Genomic DNA, 19,528 nt, shown 5'->3' with positions numbered 1-19,528 from the left:
TTGTAGAGGGGAAGGTTGACTCATTGCAACAATTAGACAGATGTACAAGACGTTATGTCAAAAAACAAACTTTACAACTTTGGCCATGAAGGGGAGGGGAGGGGGAAGGGAGGTCTAGATAGGAAGGGATGGTAAGGGGAAACAAAGGAGGAGGCAACAATTCTTGATAAGAAATGTACTCATTACCTTGCCCATATAATTGTAACCCCTCTGTTTGGTATTTTCACAATTAAAAAAAAAAGAAACAACATCATCTGTCTGTCTTCAGGGTATCAAGAAGCCTTTTTCAAATATACCAATGGGAGCTAAGACAGTGTGGCTCTGTGCAGATCAATGACTGAGAAGAGGTTCAAGTTCAATTATCTCTTGTCTACAGATCTGCAGGGTTCCTGAAAGGCCAGGAACATGGACAACATTCAGCCAGTCACTGCTAGTTCCATTCTGGGTGAGTCTGTGACTGAATGCTATTTAGGAGTAAGAGTGTTGCACAGTGCTGTGCTTGGTGACTCTGGAAGAAGCTGTGGTCATGGTAGAGTTAAAATTACCAGATTCTACAAAAGCAGAAGTGCTGGGGACTCCAGTTGCAGAAACCACAGTGTTTCTAACTTTTATGGAGGCTTCCGTGGGCATCTGGCAACTGGAGTGCAGCACAGCAGCAGGGGTTAGCACTCTGTCTGTCACCATCACATTCTGCCTGTTGGGTGTGGTTACAGTGGGTTGTACCCCTGAACTGGGAGTAAGGATGCTCTCTCTCTCCCTTACCATAACATAATGAGCATCTTGAAGATGCTGGGTGGCTTCCAGAGGGTTCTGGACACCTGCATTGGGCTGGATCACTCTTTCTGTAACCACAACATTCCCTTCATTAGCATAATGGTGATCTACCATGGTGGAGGCTGGGGCATAGACCCTCTCTGTCACAATAAGGCTCTGAGGTTGTCCTGGACCCAGGATCACGGTGCCTGTTGGCAGAGTAGAGCTTGTGGCATAGGAAGATCCTGCCATTATGATATTCCCAGAAGCCCTGGGTTCAGGCAGAGGTGGCGCTATCTTTTGACTCTGCCTGGAAGACACAGATGTTTCAGTGACTGTCTCCTGAGTTACTTTCTCTGTGTGTGCTCCATGCATAGGTTTTGGGACTTGAAAGCTGCTGCTAGAGGAGTAGCTATTTTCTGAATTAACCAGGGTTTGCTCATGCTGTGCTAGGGAAGCTGTGCTCCTGTTTGTTTCTTTAATGGGGATTTTCCTCTGCTCCATTTCCATATCCATATCTATTTTTTGGCCTAAGCAAACTTCAGCCAGTGTCTTGAATTTAAGTCCCAAGTCATCTAAGAAATGGTCCTCTAGCTCTCCTTCAATAAAACTGCAACAGCCAATGGAGCCCCGTAGAGAATCCGTGTCTTCCTGTGAATAAACCAGCAGGCAATCTTTGGCCATGTGACTGTCATCGTTGTCAGTGTAGGAGGCTGCTTTCTAAAATGAAAATACAAAGAGAGACAAATAATTAATGATACCAGTTCTCTTAAAACCATGACACTTGGCCTGGGATATAGCTCATTGCTAAAGCACTTGACAAGTAACTACAATACCTTGGGTTCAATTTCCAGTAGTATAAAAGAAAGGACAAAAAATAATTTAAAAACCTAAACAACAGCAAGAGAAACCCTTACAAAAACAAGATATTTTAATAATATTCCTATTTAAGCTGTTTGCTTTTGACTCATGCCTATATTCCTAACTACTCAGAAGACCGAGATGTGAGGATTCCAGTTGAAAGCCAGCCCAGGCAGGAAAGTCTGAGAGACTCTGATCTCCAATTAATCACTAGAAAACTGGAAGTGGAGCTGTGGCTCAAAGTGGTAGAGCAGTAGACTGGAGCAAAAGAGCTCAGTGACAGTGCCCAGGTCCTGAGTTCAAGCCCCATGACTGACAAAAATTAAATATATATATAAAAAATTCCTATTCAAAATGTGGTACCCGAGGCCTTATAATTACAAGAAAGCATAAGAAAACCATCAACTGAGACATAGTCTACATTATACCTAGCATGTATTTGTTAAAAATGAAATTAATAGGGGCTAGGAAGGTGGCTCAGTGGTAGAGTGCTTGCCTTGCATGCATGAGGCCCTGGGTTAGATTCCTCAGCACCATATAAGCAAAAAGAAAAAAGCCGGAAGTGGTGCTGTGGCTCAAGTGGTAGAGCGCTAGCCTTGAGCTGAAGAGCTGAGGGAGCACCCAGGCCCAGAGTTCAGGCTCCACGACCTGACCCTCGCCCCCTCCCCCCAAAAAAGAAATTAACATCATGAGGCAGGTGGGATGGCTTCTGTGTATAATCCCAGGTGCTTGGGAGATGTAAATCAGGAGAATCAAAATTTGAGGATAGCCCGGGCAAAATGTCAATAAGATCCCTTTACAACAAGTCATCTGGGCTATGTATAGTGGGTATGTGGGTCTTGGTCTAGGCAACCCAAGACCCTATCTAAAAAAAAGCAAACGTAAAAATTGAAAAGGAAATGCAGGCATGGCTGAAATAGCAGAACACTTACCAAGCAATTGGACCATGAGAAAAAAACCTCATAAATTTAGTATACAATCAAACTACCTGTACACATGCATGTGTCACAATGAAATCTATTATTTTTATATGGAATAGAAGCTAATAAAAACGAAGAAGCAAAGAAGGGGCTTTTACGTTGAAGGAAAATAAATGAGCATGACAAGTAAATCTAATAAAGTGTAATGACAGGGTCATGGATAGAAATAGAATTCTATAATTGGCAAATTCAAATCTAGTTTGTGTCAATTTTAAGTTTCTAAATTTCTGGATGGTACTATATGGTACTATAGATTATTGTGTGAATCTTTGCAGATGTGAATGTGTGCATGCATATGAACATGTAAGCATATATGCATCTGCATGAATGTATAGATAGGTGTGTGCATGCCATATATTTATTATGTGTGTTTATGTACACCTACGCACATGTGTGCATGTGGTATGTGTAAGAGACTGGAAGACTAAATGGCAGATGTAGAGAAATACTAAAAATCAGGTGATATCTGGATAGACTCTTCATGAGTTCAAAATTTCTACCTTTGAATGTTTTCTGACAAATTCTTTATGGGTGGTAGTAAGGCTTGATTTGCACTTTTCTGATACATTTGAATTACTTCCCAATCAAAAGCTAGCAATATCTGCATAACCAAGATTTACTGGAGCAGGATTAGAGTGGACAAGGAAAATATATCCCCCTTCCCCAATATATAAACAGTTGTTCTTACATCAGTGAAATAATTCCTTAAGAATTCCTCATTCACTGCACCAACAGCTGCCCGAGCTCCAGCCATGTCCCTGGAGGCCCCTGTGGCTCCTGAGGTCCTCAGGGTTTCTTGGCCTACAAAGGCTCCTGGAGTCCCAGTGACTTGGGTTGCTGCACCAGTCAGGAGGCTTCGGTGTTCTTCCCATCGTCCATCCACATCAGACAACTCATGCTGCCCTTTGGTAAAAGAAGCAGAACTGCTTCCTTTCATGATGGCCTCCTTGGTGAGTGTGCCTCCGACTCCATTTCTTACTGCTGTGTTCTCATGATCCACGGCCAGAAGTGCTGGTATCACCTGTGAGTGAACACAGTAAAACACAGAACCAAAGAATGGAGGGTCTGTACACTGAGGGGAGGATCTGAGCTTAAGGAGGGATGAGCTATTTCCCCTGAAGCAAGTTAGGAAACAAAATCCATGTTTGTTTTAATGTGAATCAGATTTACTATTCAGAACCTATATAAACAAGAAAAAACAAAAATAAAATTCAATGTGTTATTAACTTAACAGCTGTAATGATTAATTATGGATGTACAGGCAAAAGAATTATATTAAATGTTCAGATTCTTGCAAGAAAATTGTCTTATTCACTTTATGGCAACAAAATATGGCCAGAAGTGATCAATTCATTTAGAAAAAGAACTAAAGCTGGGTGCTGGTGTTTCTTGCCTGTAATCCTAACTACTCAGGAGGCTGAGACCTAAGAATCAGGGTTGGAACAAAGCCTGAGCAGACCAACCTGTGAGAGTCTCCTTTCCAATTAACTAGCAAAAAGCAGGAAAAGCAGAGTGGGCTTAAATGGTGGTGTTCTAACCTTGGGTGAGAAAGCCTTGTGAGAGTACAAGGCTATAAATTCAAGCATCAGTAGATACACACAGGCACATAGACACACACACTTTATATATAGGACTCCTTGTTTTCAGTGGTAGGCATGAGCAGTTCAAGAGCCAGTGGCTCACGCTGGAATTGTAGCTACTTAGGAGGCTGAGATATGAGGATCAAGGGTCAATGCTTGCCTGGACAGGAAAGTTTGAGACTGGTCTCCAATTCACCACCCATAAGTCAGAAATATAACTTTGGCTCAAGTTGCAGAGTACTAGCCTTGAGCCAAAAAGCTCAGAAACAGTGCACAGGTTCTGAGTTCAAGCTCTGAGACCAACACACACACACAAAAGTAAAGAACATATTTGTAAGCCTCAGTTGGTACCGGCCATAGCCTCTTAGGTCCTGATTGGTGTGAATCAAGCAGAAGTAATAAAAACAACTTGTAGAAAATATTCTTAGTGAGCAGTTCACTCATCTTTGAGTTGCGAGTTGGAGTGTGAGAGGCCAAACATGAGTGTGCAGTGTTGGAAAGAGACTCATCCTTCAAGGAGCAACAAGAAGGGAGGGGTACTTCAAGAGGAATGGAAATCAAGTAGTTCATGGTAGTGATAGAAAGTGCATTTTAACAGTGGCACAAAAATCCCATCCTAATTTCCTATACATGTCTGTTTGTCCTGACCCTTGCTCTCCATTCTCCGGGTCATATCCTGATCCTTGCTCTCCATACTGATTACAAGGGACTGTCATCCGGCAGGAACACTGTATCAACTCTGTTCTGGTCAGTAAGACAAAATATGCTGTCACTTGAGCCCTTTGATTAAGAAAGGCCTGGACAGAGTTCTGAAATGTGTACTGTTGAAAATGAAGGCCTCCTTTGCTCTCTGATCTCACAGCAAAAAAATCAGCATAGCATCCTTGGGAGCTCCCAATGTGTGGGATTTCTCTCTGGTAGCAAGCGTGAAACCAACTCTGCAGCACACATGGCTGGGTTGTCTTCTAAGTCAATTCCATCATGACCCTATGACCCTGGAGCTAGTGTGACTTCTCCCAGGTTGAGGGCTCAGTCTCTAAGACACTGTCACTTTGGAGATTCCAGGGATTTTAGGTCAATGGGGATGAACACCAAATAGACATGTCACAATGTCACCTCTGCATTATTCTCTCATGGCCAAAAGGACCTCCTAAGGCCTCTGAATTTAAAACCAGGAAATAAAACAAATGACATTTGTATGTAATGAACTGACCTTGTCTTCTGGGGGCGCCCCCTCATTATTCCAAGGGTGAAGCATCTCTATAGTTCCAGGGATGGGGGTGAAGCCTTTGGCAGCCTCTCCACAATGGCATACCAGCAGCAGAAGTGGCACAACTGTATGGCATCAAGATTGGGAAGATGGTTAGTTCTGGTTAAGTTCTACACTTAAGTCACCATTTCATTTTATTTATTATTTTTTTCTTGGTCAGTCATGGGGCTTGAACTCAGGACCTGGGCACTGCCCCTGACCTTTTGTGCTCAAGGCTCTATCATTTTGAGTCACAGCTCCGCTTCTGCTTTTCTGGTGGTTAACTGGAAATAACAGTCTCACGGACTTTCCTGCCAGGGTGGCTTCAAACCACATTTCTCAGGTCTCAGTCTCCTGAGTAGGTAGGATTACAGGCATGAGCCACCCGTGCCAGTGTATGTCACCTTTTTAGAATTTGCTATCATATACTGAAGTTTAGTCTTCACTGATGGGCAGCCCTATTGTCTTATTTTTCTTTTCTTGACTCTGAATCATCAGTCAATAGCTCCAAAGCACAATGCCAGAGGAGGGAGTCATTTCCATCTCCCAAAGACTATCTGTGCTTACTAGTTAGAACACTACACAGCACCCATTATAGCAAACTCAATTCAAAGACTGAAACTTTTTTAAGCAACTGTTCAAAAAAAGTTTTGTGAATGTGCTGTCTCCAAAAGATCACAATTTTAAAGATCAAAGGCTTTTGACAATATAAAAATTCAATATATTTCTTTCTTATGTTGTAGGAGGACTTTAAATATTTATTTTCTTTTTTTATTGCTATTGTAGAGGTGATGTATACAGGGGTTACAGTTACATAAACCAGGTAATGAGTCCCTTTTGAATAGTGTCACCTCTTCCTTCATTTTCTCCCAGTTTTTCCCTCCCAACCCTTCTCCCCCACAAGTTGTATATAATTCAATAATCTAGAACACTGGAATTTTTGTAACACCATACATTAGAGCAGAATTCTGTATGAGGCCTGATTTTCTGAGGTCTCGAGTTACTCACGAATTATTGAAATACTAGTTTCTAAAATCCACTAAAAGCTCTTCGAAGTATACACATGCACACACACTTTGAAGAAACAAATGAGCAGGTGTGGTGGCTCCTCCTCCCTGGATTGTAATTCCATGGCAGCCCAGTCAAAAAGTTTATAGGGCCCCATCTCAACCAATATAAGGCTGGGTACTGTGGCATCCCACGCATACAGGAAGCATAAAGTAAATGATGGTGGTCCAGGCAGGTGTGGGCCAAAAGTGAGATCCTATCTCAAAAATTCACAAGCAAAAAGATCTGTGGCGATGCTGAGATGGTAGATTACCTGGCTAGCAAGTACAAAGTCCTGAGTTCAAAGCCCACTACCATTAGTAACTGAACTAATGAATGTGTATAGAGTAATAAATCACTAATAGGACACTCAAAGTGGCTTGGAAGACTTACGTAGCAGGAGCAAAAGGGCCAAAATCATGAGTGCAATGGCTGCTGCTCCCAGGCCAAAGTGGCTGTCGTGCTGGGCTTCCACACAGCCGCTGCCGTGCAGGCACTCACACACCGTGAGGGTAAGGACCTGCTTTTCAGGACAGCTGTGGCCCTGGTTGTCTGAAATCAGGAACTGAATGTCACTTCTCCCCAGCTCTTGCTGGGACTGCTGCAGCAGCACACTGGTACCTGCAAAGGGGAGGAAGCAGAAAGAAACAAAACTGAGTGACAATCCAGGGAGGGAGGAAAGCCGGTGACAGGAATCAGGAATGGTCTTTAGGCCGCTCCAGGTAGATGCTCCACTGCTCCTGTACTTTGTGTAATTCATAATGTGTGACCACTAGAATCTGCCCAGAGACTTTGAGTACAAAGGTTAAACAGCAGAGGAGCTCTTCTGGAGACTTATTGTGTCCCAAATGAGTGTGGTTTACACACATTCCAGGAACTTAGGTGTGAGTTGGCAACTTGTACTTTAGATAGGAAGTGTGGTCTGGGAGCTTATTGGGGAGAGAGGAGGAGGGAGACTGCTTGCCATATCCTTCCATTCCCTGTGGCCCAGCCTATGGCCCAGCCTATGGGACAGCAACCCTCATCTGCAGGGCAGGTCTCCTCTCTGGCAACTCCCCACAGCTAGAGGTGCTTTACTAATCTAGGTGCTTCTGAATCCAATCAAGTCAACATTCACCAGCATTGACCTTTAAAAGATCTGGTGCTGGTAATCACAGCCCCTCAGGAGGCTGAGATCTGAGGATCGCAGTTTAAACCAACCTCAGGCAGGAAAGTCTGTGAGACTCTTCAATAAAGCACAAAAAGCTGAAAGTGGGGCTGTGGCTTAGGTGGTACAGTGATAGCTTTGTGAATAAAAAGGTCAGGAATAGGTCCCAGGTTCTAAGTTCAAGCTGTAATATCAGCAAGAAAAAAAAGAGAGGGAAGATTTGCAATAAAGCATATGGAATAGTTAAGTAGACTAAGAATACAGTACTTGAGTGTGTGTGTGTGTGTGTGTGTGTGTGTGTGTGTGTGTGTGTGTGTGTGTGTGTGTGTGTGTGTATACTTATGTTTAGGGATTTCTTTATATTTTTTATATTAAAGAATTTTTAAGAAAATTAGCCCATGAGCACAACAGCTTAGCAACTCCCATTGAAAATGTAGCCTGTGTTACTGAGTTACCTGTGGTTTCAGGCTGAATTATCACTACCCATTTCAATATTAAAATATTGAAAAAAAATTCTAGGTGCATTGTATTTTTTAGCTCAAGTTGAAAAGAGAACCAGTATTTTAGAGTATAATGAACAAGGGAAGTGCTTACTTTTTAATAGAGATAACTGGACTACATAAAAAAGAAAAGCAAGTGTACTACATTTATGAAGGCAGTTTAGATATTGAGCTAAAAAATTGGATCCAACATTTGGAATGATCCTTTAGAAATCATTTTAAAAATCATTCGCCAGACTTAAAATTCCATAATAAACTTATAAATTAAGAAAAACGTGGAAACCATGTTTGAAGCTTTCTTAAAATACACTCAATTGTTTAAAACAGAATACTCTTCTGGGCAGGCTTTCCAAGAGTGCCCTGTGCCAGGGAGGGAAGCAGACTTCCGTAATTTTAGAATTAGGAGACTGTAGTTCAAGGCTAGGCTAGTCAAAAGTTATTAAGACACTCTCTCAACAAGTCAATTAGATACTGTGGGATAAGCTTATAATCCCAGCAACACAGGAGGCATAGGTATGAGGATCAAAGCCTGAGGGTGGCCCTAGACAAAAACGCAAGATCCATACCTTAAAAAAATCTTTTTCTCATTGCTTTGTAACCTTTAACAAACTGCTTAATGCTTAGGGAGTCAAAGTTTGTACTTGAAATCAGGAAATAATATCATATAGAGTATGGATGTATGAAAATGAATACAGTGTGCATGGACAGGGTAAATGCTCAATAAATGTTATTGAAGTGAAATTATTGTTGGCACATTTAAGAATCTAGCAAGCACCTATTGTGAGTGTTGTACTTAGGAGGGCGTGGACTGCCTCAGTTCAGAATGCAAAATTATTCCAGAGCTATTTGAAGACTATCCTGCCACCCTTTGTGTGTGTGTGTGTGTGTGTGTGCGCGCGCGCACACATGCATGCAGGCTGTTCTGGGGCTTGAATTCAGGGCCTAGGTGCTGTCTCTAAGCTTTTTCACTCAAGGTTGGAGTTCTACCATTTGAACAAAAGCTGTACTGGTGGCTTTTTTGGGGTGGTTAATTTGAGAACAGGGTCTTTTTAAGTTTGTCTGCCTAGGCTTGCTTTGAATTATGATCTTTAGATCTCAGCCTCCTAAGTAAATATGATTACCAGCACCTAGCCCTGCTACCATTTATATTGTTTCAGATAATTTATCTTCTCAAAGATACTGTTATGCACAATGTGTGTAGTTAATGTAATTTTATAAATGCCCTTAAAAAATGGTATTGGAAAAACAATTGGGAGAAAACACAAGCTACAGGACAAAAGCTTACAGCTATCTGGATTATAATGTAGTCTAAGAGTTCTGCTTACTTTCATGGTGGATTATTTTCCATTTTTCTGTGGTTCCAGGTGGAATGTCAATGATGGAGAAGCTGAAAGGCGCACTGTTAGGGTAGCCATCCAGGTCCAGCGCTGTCACGTTCACCTGGGCCGTGTCTACGCACATGCTCTGTACAGGCTCTACCAGTGTGGGGCAATTGTCATTGATGTCCTCAACTGTGATAATGACTGTGCCAGTGATGGTTTGGCTAGGTTGATCTTAAAAACATAAGCAGGAGAAAATCTATAGTCAACAATAGACAGACACAGTGTGAATTCTCTTACAGAGTTGGGAAGGTCAATGCAGTAACCACTTAACTACACTTGCTGGTCTAGACAGGTCTCAGGTTAGACCAAATCATGCCTCTCATGTCACTAAAGAAGACAAAACAGCTGGGAGCCAGCACCTCACACATGCTTATATCCTTAGCTACTCAGAAGGCTAAGGTCATGGTTTGAAGACAGCCCTGGCAAGAAAATCTATGAGAGTCTTATCTCCAGTTAATCACCAGAAAACTGGAAGGGACACCTTGGCTCAAAGTGGTAGAGCACTAGCCATGAGTAAAAAGAGCTCAGGGACAGTGCCCAGGTCCTGAGGTCAAGTCCTATGACTGACCAAAAAACAAAACAAACAAAAAAAATTAAACATAAAGGCTCATCAATTGGAAGGACCTTTATATTCATTCAAAGCCTGTCTGTGGCTGGAAGACAAAAACCAGAATGCCTATAGATCAGGAAAAAACCTACTTATTTAATATCTTACCTTCAGAGATAGCCACAACCTTTACAGAGTATGTGCCGTTTTGCACGTATCTTGATTCAAAATCGGGAACTTTTATGAGTTTAATTTCTGATGTAACAGAATCCACAGAGACCCAATTGTCTTTATCTTCCAATTTCTTGTATCTGTTATAAAACAAACAGAAACTGGCTTAAATTCTGGATACACAAGGGATCATTCACATTGAAGGCTTAACTTTCTACCCCAGGATCTCTGTTCATGTTCCAGGATTTTTGTGGAATACTTTGTATTTTCGGAAACCATCCTAATAGCTACTGCTACCTCAGTTCACACTTGACTTTGAACTCTGTCAGTAAGACAGGTGGAGAAACTAGCTTTCCATTTCATACTGCATATTAGAATGTTTTTAATATTTCAAAATATCAACTTAAAGCAAAATCAATGCTTGCTGCAAATAGAAGTATTTGCCATGGTAGTTACCTGAAAGTATTATTTAAAAACTCAAATTATACATTTGAAATACATTTTCATGCTTTTTAATATTTCTATTGACCAATGATAATATGTTTGGATCTTTCACAAGTACTTCTGATTAATTGCATGGAAAGAATTTTGAATCTAGTTCTGATTGGCCAGGCATTTTCTGACATCTGTACTTAAAGCAGTTTTCCTAATTAAACATCATGCATCCCAATGGAATACTTTAAATGATGTAAGTTAAAGAACGTTTTATATTGGTTTGTACTGGGGTTTGAACTTAGAGCCTCACATTTGTTTGGCTTGCTGGATTGGCTGGTGCTCCACCATCAGAGCCAGTCTTCCTGCCTAGATTTTTGCTGATGGATTGCAGAGAGAGTTTCCCCTGGAATTTTCTGCCTTCAAATCTCAGTCTCAGCCTCGTGAGTAGCTAGAATTACAGGTGTGAGCTCCTAGTGCCCAGAAACAACCAATCCATCAAACATTTTTTTTGTGTGTGTGACGTATCTCCCTGTGTAGTCCAGATTGTCTTCAAACTCTCAACCCTCCTAGGTTGGTCTTCTGAGTGCTGGGATTAAAGATATGCTTTACTACATCCAGCGTGTAGTAAATTTTGTTTGTTCCTTTCTTACCCTCTGGGATCCTTATGGGAAATAAGATATATTAGAATTGTTTCCCCTGAATGTTTTCTGTCTTGCTTTATAGTTTTCTTTAGGAAAAACTATGTCTATGGTAAGTCACCTACTCAGCCTCTCTTTCATGGCCAGTTAGTGACCAGGCAGGTCAGTTTCTGATGGTTATTCCTCTCTGCTGAGAAACATGCACAATTTTGATGAAGTTGAAAGTTCAATCCACAGCACTTTGGAGAACCAGAACTAGTGATTTACTTGCGGCAGTGTGAAGGAACAAAGCTCCTCAGATTTGTTTACAGGTTTTGTAAATAGCCATTTAATGGAATTTGAGGAAATAGATTCACAACATCTTACTTCACTCTGGCTGCCTGTCCAGTGTCTTCATCAAACACTTGAAACCTTCCGATCACTTTGCTTTGGGTTGACAGATCCATCCCTTCGCTGGCACGGACTGAAATGGTGCTGGTTTGAAAATGAATGCCTTCCTTCACATTTTGAACCTTTACTTTGATGGGGACGGGTGTAGGCTTATATTTATTCCTAATGGATTTGTGAAAAGCTGCTTTATTGGTGACAATGATACTGAAGTCAAGATTCTTCATTTTTTCATAATCAACTTCCTAGAAAGCAAAAGTAAGAGGAATTCTATCAAAAGACGAAGTCCCTAAGGCAGATGCTCAGCCCTGCACACACATGCATCCACAAACACACGCTAACACATATGACTTTCATGTCAGACATGACATGATACTCTGTTAGACTGGCAATGAGAGAGCACTAAATATTACAACCATGGAGTTCCCACCACGCAATGAAAGATGCTGTCACCTAGGACTCTCACCAATGTTAATGGAACTTAGAAACATTTACAATATATTTTTCTAAAGGTCAAACTCATTTTTAAAAGTATATGTTGTCACCCAGGAGCTAGTGGCTAACACATGTATTTCTAGCTCACTGAGGAGCCTGAGAACTGAGGATTAAGATTTGAAACCAGCCAGGACAGGAAAGTCTGTGAGACTCTCATCTATAATTAACCACCACAAAACCAGAAGTAGAAGTGTAGCTCAACTGATGGAGTACTAGCCTTCAGCAAAAATACAAGAGAGTTGGGTGGTGCTGTAAGGTCAAGCCTCTGTACTGGCACAGACACAAAAAAGCATACACTGTCATTTTTAACATTCTAAAGAACTTTCTTTCATAAAAGAAAAATTGTGGGCATTCAATGAAAGCTATGCCATACAAGAAGACACAATTCCTTCATATGGACATGTGGTTAGTGGTTTTGACAGTTCTTCCCCCAAGATTGACATTGTGCATTGTTACACTAACTCACCACAAAACTGACAATTCCTGGAGTAACAGGAAAAACTCCAGAGATTTTCCAATCTGTTTAAACCAAGAATCCCTGTTTCCTTTATAGCATGGTGTTATTAGTATGCTTTGTATTAACACTATAAAATGTTGGCCTTCCAGCCATGGGAAACAAATGTAAAGAGAAAGGAGCAACCACTCTCATCAACATAAGAAATTAGTTCTAGCCACTTTGTTTTATTAAAGAGCTAACCTTTTGAACAGGAAAGAAATTGTGGTTATGCCAAGTCTTTGGGCTAGTACTCCCATCAGCCAAGTTCCAATGACTAAATGATGACACAGTACAATAATATTCTTTACATAATTCAACAAATGGTGATGGGCAAAACAAAACTGCCCAAACAAAAAGCTGGTGGCAAATATCCCAATGAGTATGGAGTGTAAGAAGCCTTGAATCAGAGACCTTGAGAACACAGGGGTGGAGAAGACACTGATTCCCCATCTGCAAGTACAAGGCACAAGCTTAGGGAGCTGTTAAGTTGCTTGCACTCTCCATTAACTTGTAATGCATTAGTTTGTATCTCAAAATTAAAATGAAATGGTGGCCTTCCGTCAAATAATTCTTTGTACACTGTATTTGTACATATTTTATGCTCTGAATTTTCCTTTTTGTTTTTATAAACATTTTTGCAGTATTCTGCATTTAGGTGCACTTACTTATTCTATTATTCTTACTTATTCTTACTTACCTATTCTAAAACTTTGAAATTGGTCCACACACAATTTTTAAATAAAATTAATGTGCCCATGAGAATTAATATACCAATATTTTCCTGTCTTCACCTACATTGTATTACTTAGGAATTACTTAATCAAAGCTTATTTAGGTCTTATTCTCTTATAGCTCTTTATTTCTAATGTCTCTGACTGGACCATTTTTGCTTGGCTCTTCAGGATACCATGAAATACATCCCATATGTTTACATGAATTATAGAAAAACTATTCACTTTTTTTTGGATGACTGCTTGTATGATTTTCTTCACTGTAGGGTTCTGTGTGGAAAACAATTTTTCTGCCCCATTATTTTGGGGGAAGAGCTGGTAGTGAGGTTTGAACTCAGGGCCTTAACTTCCTTGGCTCGCATGCTTGTTCAGTTGGCACTCTACTGCTTGAGCCATACCTCCGGCCTGCTGGTGAATTGGAGGTTGAGTCCCACAATTCTGTCTTGGCTGGCCTCAAACAATGATCCTCTGCATCTCCGAGTAGCTAGGATAATAGGTGTGAGCTACAGGCATATGAGTATTTGCCCCCTTCTAAGAATGGATCCTTATGATGTTGGGACAAAGATCCAACAGATAATGACTACAGGAGACACTTTTTGTGACTGTCGAAAATGCATAGAAATTCTTTCATATTCTTTTGCATATGACATGTTTTGATAGTCTGGTGAATGCTGATGAAAAATTCAGTCTTCCAGCGAACTACTATTACTACTGAATGGTGAAGAGAATGTGACAAAGTGATGTGGGACTTGGGGCCATATTAATCCTTCCACAGTGCTTGTTATGAACAGCCAACCATGCTCCAAGATTACAATAACAATAACATTTAGCATTATGAGCAACTGGGCTTTATGACCAAATAATTCTATCTTTAAAAAACACTTCTCAATACGTTTTGTTAAAAAATTCTGTGGGACTTATGAGATCCAATTGTGTAAGATCTATGTGCTTACTATGACTAATCCAACTTTTCCTTCGTTTCAATGAAGCTCGAGATGATATTTTGTTAAAAAATGTAGCCTCACAATACTTATGTAAGAATCACTAATGGATTTTTGCTTAAAACCTAAGGACCATTAGATTATGCCTGTAATCCTAGCAACTCAGGGGGCTGAGATCTGAGGATTTTTGTTTGACACCAGCCTGGGCAGGAAAGTCCATGATAGTCAACCACCGAAAAGCTGGAAATGGAACTGTAGTTTAAGTGGTAGACTGGTAGCCTTCAGTAACAAAAGCTCAGGGAAAACACTAGAACTTATAGGCATTGGCAGAAACATTTTGAAAAGAGTCCTAGGGGCCCAGCAGATAGGAGAGAGACTTGACAAATGAGATTACATCAAAATAAAAGGTTCTGCACAACCTAATTACTAAACTAGAAAGACAGCCAACAGACTGAGAGAAGCAATACATCTGAAAGAGGCCTAATGTCTAAAATATACAAGGAGCTCAAGAAATCAATCCTTCCCAAAGCTAATAAACCAATCACAAAATGGGCAAAGGATAAGAATGGCAAAGAAACACATGAGGAAATGCTCATCATCCCTCACCATAAAGGAAAGCAAGTCAAAAAACTCTGAGATTCTATTTCACCCAGTTAGATTGACCAACATCATTTGAACAACAAATGTTGGTGGGGATGTAGAGAGAAAGGAACTCTATTGCTTTATTGGTGGGAATGTAAACTCATATAACCACTGTGGACTATTTCTGGAGGTTCCTCACTTATCATAGCCATACTACTCCTGGGTATCTACCCAGAACATCAAGCCAGGAGACCATAAAGAAACCTGTACATCTTTGTTCATTGCTACATTATTCACAATAGCCAAATTGTGGAAGCAGCCCACAAGCCCTACAACAGATAAGTGGTTCTAAAAAAATGTGGTACCTATAAACAGTGGAATTTTATACTACAAAATAATATTTATGGAAATGAACTTAAGGAAATAGAAACAAGAGGGTTTTTTTTTCTTTGTTGCTATTTTGTTTGTTTTCCTTTTGTCTTGTTTCTTCATTTATTTGTTTTTGGGAGGGTAAGGGGGGTACAGAAAGAGTGGTATAAAGGGTAAACAAATGCAGCAGTGATACTCACTAGACACTATTGAAAAATGAATGGTAAGGGCTGGGAGTGTAGCTCAGTGGTAGAGTGCTTGTCTAGCAAGGGCAAGGTCCTGGGTTCGATTCCCAGCACCACAAGGAAACCAGAATTAAAAAGGTATTAAAAAATGAATCATACAGCTTGTAGGTAACGATGGGAGGGAAAACTAGGAGAGAAGGAGGGAAGGGGTGACATTGTCCAAAAAGAAATGTACTCTTTATCTGATTTACAGAACTGTAATCACTTTGTAATATTACCTTTATAAGAACAATAACAAATTAAATTAAAAACAAAGAAGAAAAAGAAGCTCAGACACAGCATCCAGGCCCTGAGTTCAAGTCTCAGGAACAGCATACACACATATAAAAAAAAGCTAAGGTTCTGAAACTAGAAGTGTGGTTCAAATGGTAGAGTACTGACCTTGAGCAAAAAAGCCAAGTACAACACACACACACACACACACACACACACACACACACACACACACACACACACTACCCTTAGGCATAGAGAACATTAGATGGTACTAGGCAATAATGAAGCTGGGAATCCCCCTGTCTGGCTAGGACTCAAGTTTCCCTGAACTTAAAGTGAACTATAGCATAATCACTTATTAACCAGATAGTCAGGGCAAATGGATGCTCCTAGTCACAAAGAGCTGTGGTGATGGACGTGTGTATAAAGCACCTAGATTCTCTCTGCCAGTGACTTGTCCTACTCAGTCCTGAACACTAATGCCTTACCTTAATAAGGGTTACAATGCCTTCGTTGGTTCTCTCATCTGTTTCTATGTGGAAGTAACCCCCCTCATTTCCTGATGCAAAGGTAAAATTTGCCAGCCAGTTATCAGAGCCTATTTCATCTGCATCAGTTACTTTTATACGCATAACTTCCACATTGACTTGGTTTTCTTCCACCACTCCTTCATACTGTAAAACAGAACATCACAATTTTTATTTTAATGTAATAGCATTAGACTATGTTAGAAATGAACTATACAACTAGGGAGGGGAGGGGTTGGGTGGGGAAAAGCTGGGAGAAAATTGAGGGAGGGGGTGACATTTTTCAAACAGACTTTTGTAACTGGAACCCCTCTGTACACCACCTTTACAACGAAAGAATTTAAAAAGACAACAATAACAAAAAATTGAACAAACAGGTACAGTTATTATGAAAAAGTTACCATTCCATTTTCTACCACAGGTATATTGTCATTGACATCCAAAATGCGAATCTGAACTTGAGCTTGGGCGACTGGCTTATCTGTGATTTCTCTGTTGCCATCCCTGGCTTCTACTGTCAAGGAATAGCTGCTGTGTTCCTGTGGAACAATGAAAAATATCCATTTGGAGTTAAAAACGCACCATTCTGGGCTGGGAAGGTGGCTCAGGGGTAGAGTGCTTGCCTTGCATGCATGAAGCCCTGGGTTTGATTCCTCAGCACCACAGAAGCAGAAAAAGCTGGAAGTGTCCCTGTGGCTCAAGTGGTAGAGTGCTAGCCTTGAGCTGAAGAGCTGAGGGACAGCGCCCAGGCCCAGAGTTCAGGCCCCACAACTGACCAAAAAATAAATAAAAGCATCATTCCTAAATCTGCCTTTTTAGGGCCAGCTCACTTGATCGCTAAGAAATAAACAACAGTGCTGGGCACTGATGGCTCAGGCCCATAAGCCTAGTTACTCAGGAGCATGAGATTTAAGAACTGTGGTTTAAAGCCAGCCTGAGCACTAAAGTCCATTAGACTCTGAAGTCCAATTAACCACCAATAAACTAGAAGGAGAGATATTGCTCAAGTGGCAGAGTGCCAGCATTGAGTGAAAAAGCAAGAACCGGAAGCCCTGAGTTCAAGCCTCTGGACCAGCACATGCATACATGCACTCCTCCACCCCCAAGAAATGACAGTGGGATATTTATTTGTAAGCAAGTTTTATGATCTGCTGTTACTGGTATGAAATTGCTATTTATTTGCCGTCAGAGCTTTTGTAGAAGGGCAGAAATGAGTAGAGGAATAGTTATGGACAGATTCTCAAACCCATCTTTGGTGGCACTCGTGAGATAACGCTCCTTCACGCTGGCTTCATGAGCACTAATAAAAATGCAGTTTCTTTTACACCAGAAGGAGCAATGGGACTGGGGGAACTGGAGCCACCCTTCATTCTCAGCTAAAAGTGGGTCCAGAAAAACCTGCTTGAAAAAACCCTTGGCCAGGAAGGGCAAAACTTGGTAAATTTTTTTTTCCAGACTCCTCCAAAGGGCTTGCATCTAGGATATCACCCAGTGATGTCACTCAAAAGTAGTCTCCTAGGTGTCTTCTTGCTCTGGCTCTTAATTAGTCTGGTTGGAGGTTACAGAGCTTGCCAGCCAATGCCAGCATGTGTGGATGCTGTGTGGGCACAACCACCCCATGGACAGAGGACAGCTGGGGCTCAGAGCTGTGTTTGTGCTCCAGTTCTGCCATTAATCACTTACTAGCTGGTTTGAGCACACACTTAATCCCACTGACCCTCAGCTTCCTTCTGTGTAAGAAGGTGATAACCGGATTGGCCTCACAGAGTTTCTGCATGGATTAGATGAATTAATCCATGTAAAAGGCTTAGGACAGCAACCTGGCCCATGGAAAATGCCAAAGAGTGACAGCCATTGTTATCCGCTAAGCTTCCCTCGTGCCAGAGACAAGCAGTGTGGGAAAAGCCACACTACTAACTCATGGCAATATTTTCCTATTCAAATGTTACATGAAAAGATGTAGGGTCAAATGTTAGGAGTAATAACTTGATTTAAAAATTCTATAAAAAGCTGGTGCTGGTGGCTCACGCCTGTAATCCTAGCTACTCAGGGGGCTGAGATCTGAGGATTGAAGTTCGAAGCCAGCCTGGGCAGAAAATGCCATGAGACTCCAATAAACTACTCAAAAAAGGCTGGAAGTGGCACTGTGGCTCAAGTGGTAGAGAACTTGCCTTGAGCGAAAGAAGTTCAGGGACAATGCCCAGGCCCAGAGTTCAAGCCCCATGATGGGGAAAAAAAATTCTACAAAGATATCAGTAAGAATGGTGTTGGCCACCACCCTCATTTAATTTGTTAATTTCTTGAGTATGATATAATGCACCCGGATGGTGACTTTGATCCAATGACTATAGTGTATTCCTAGATCACCAATGTTTTGCCCTATTATGCTATTAAAACTTTCATCTATCTTCCTTTTATATTAAGAAAATTGAGTTAGAAATAAGTGTTTGAGAAAAAGAGTTTTTCTAGGAAAGCTACTCAAAATTGCTGTAATTTGAGATTTAAAAGAGCATTACACTAAGATTCCTACTTCAGCCACTTCTTCATGCCATGAGCCCCCTCTGGTATAGTTATTAGTGGTGGAAGAGTGGAAGACACCTGTCATTAAAGAACCACAAACCTAGGAACACAGCTTTGAAACTGAATAAGCATAATCCAAAGTGAAGTGACACCAAATGGTGCTATCTTCATGAATTTTCATTCTAAAAACGACATTAAATTTAAAAAGTGCTATGAGTTTTAAACAAGTGTACTTTAATCAACACAAGCTACCCTACATACTTTCATTTGAAGCTTTAAGCCACAGAAAAACCATTAAGGTGATGCTTTATAAATCTCTCTTCCAGGCTAACTCTCCTAAATCAGGTGCATATTTTACACTTCATCTGCACTCAGCATACCTGGATGTGGACTAGTTACATATGTGACTTGTAGCCTCATCTAACTACTATCATGATGGATAGCACATCTCTAAAAGACCATGCTGCTTAATATGATCCTCTGATTGAGGGATACTGAACAAAATAAAACTAGAAATAAAGAATGGGGAAATTAGCCAGGACCTAGTTGCTCATGCCTGTAATTCTAGCTGTTCAGGAGGCTAAGATTTGGAGGATTGCACTTCAAAACCAGCCTGGGCAGAAAAGTCTGAGAGATTCCATCTCTAAAATAACCAAAAAGCCAGGCTGGAAGTATAGCTTATTTAGTAGAGAGCCAGCTGAAAAAGCAAGCTGAGCAAGCATGAGATCC

The 19,528-nt window shown here is 40.9% G+C and overlaps 1 protein-coding gene across 1 annotated transcript in view; it reads right to left on the bottom strand.

Annotated features, from left to right (window-relative positions):
- Positions 1-233: 233 nt before the first annotated feature.
- Positions 234-19,528, bottom strand: part of Dsg2 (desmoglein 2) — a 40,256-nt gene continuing 20,961 nt past the window's right edge. The window contains exons 7-15 of the mRNA XM_042675141.1: positions 16,681-16,818; positions 16,241-16,426; positions 11,657-11,922; positions 10,215-10,357; positions 9,443-9,670; positions 6,864-7,091; positions 5,388-5,509; positions 3,283-3,615; positions 234-1,473 (exon numbers count right to left, since the gene is read on the bottom strand). Coding sequence (XP_042531075.1) covers positions 469-1,473; positions 3,283-3,615; positions 5,388-5,509; positions 6,864-7,091; positions 9,443-9,670; positions 10,215-10,357; positions 11,657-11,922; positions 16,241-16,426; positions 16,681-16,818 — 2,649 coding nt within the window. The 3' untranslated portion in view covers positions 234-468. The remainder of the gene's footprint in view (positions 1,474-3,282; positions 3,616-5,387; positions 5,510-6,863; positions 7,092-9,442; positions 9,671-10,214; positions 10,358-11,656; positions 11,923-16,240; positions 16,427-16,680; positions 16,819-19,528) is intronic.

This window comes from Dipodomys spectabilis, unplaced genomic scaffold, assembly GCF_019054845.1.
Source record: "Dipodomys spectabilis isolate Male_0828 unplaced genomic scaffold, ASM1905484v1 ptg000024l, whole genome shotgun sequence".
In the NCBI taxonomy this organism is placed as follows: Eukaryota; Metazoa; Chordata; class Mammalia; order Rodentia; family Heteromyidae; genus Dipodomys; species Dipodomys spectabilis.
This window is presented reverse-complemented; position numbering and strand designations above follow the sequence as displayed.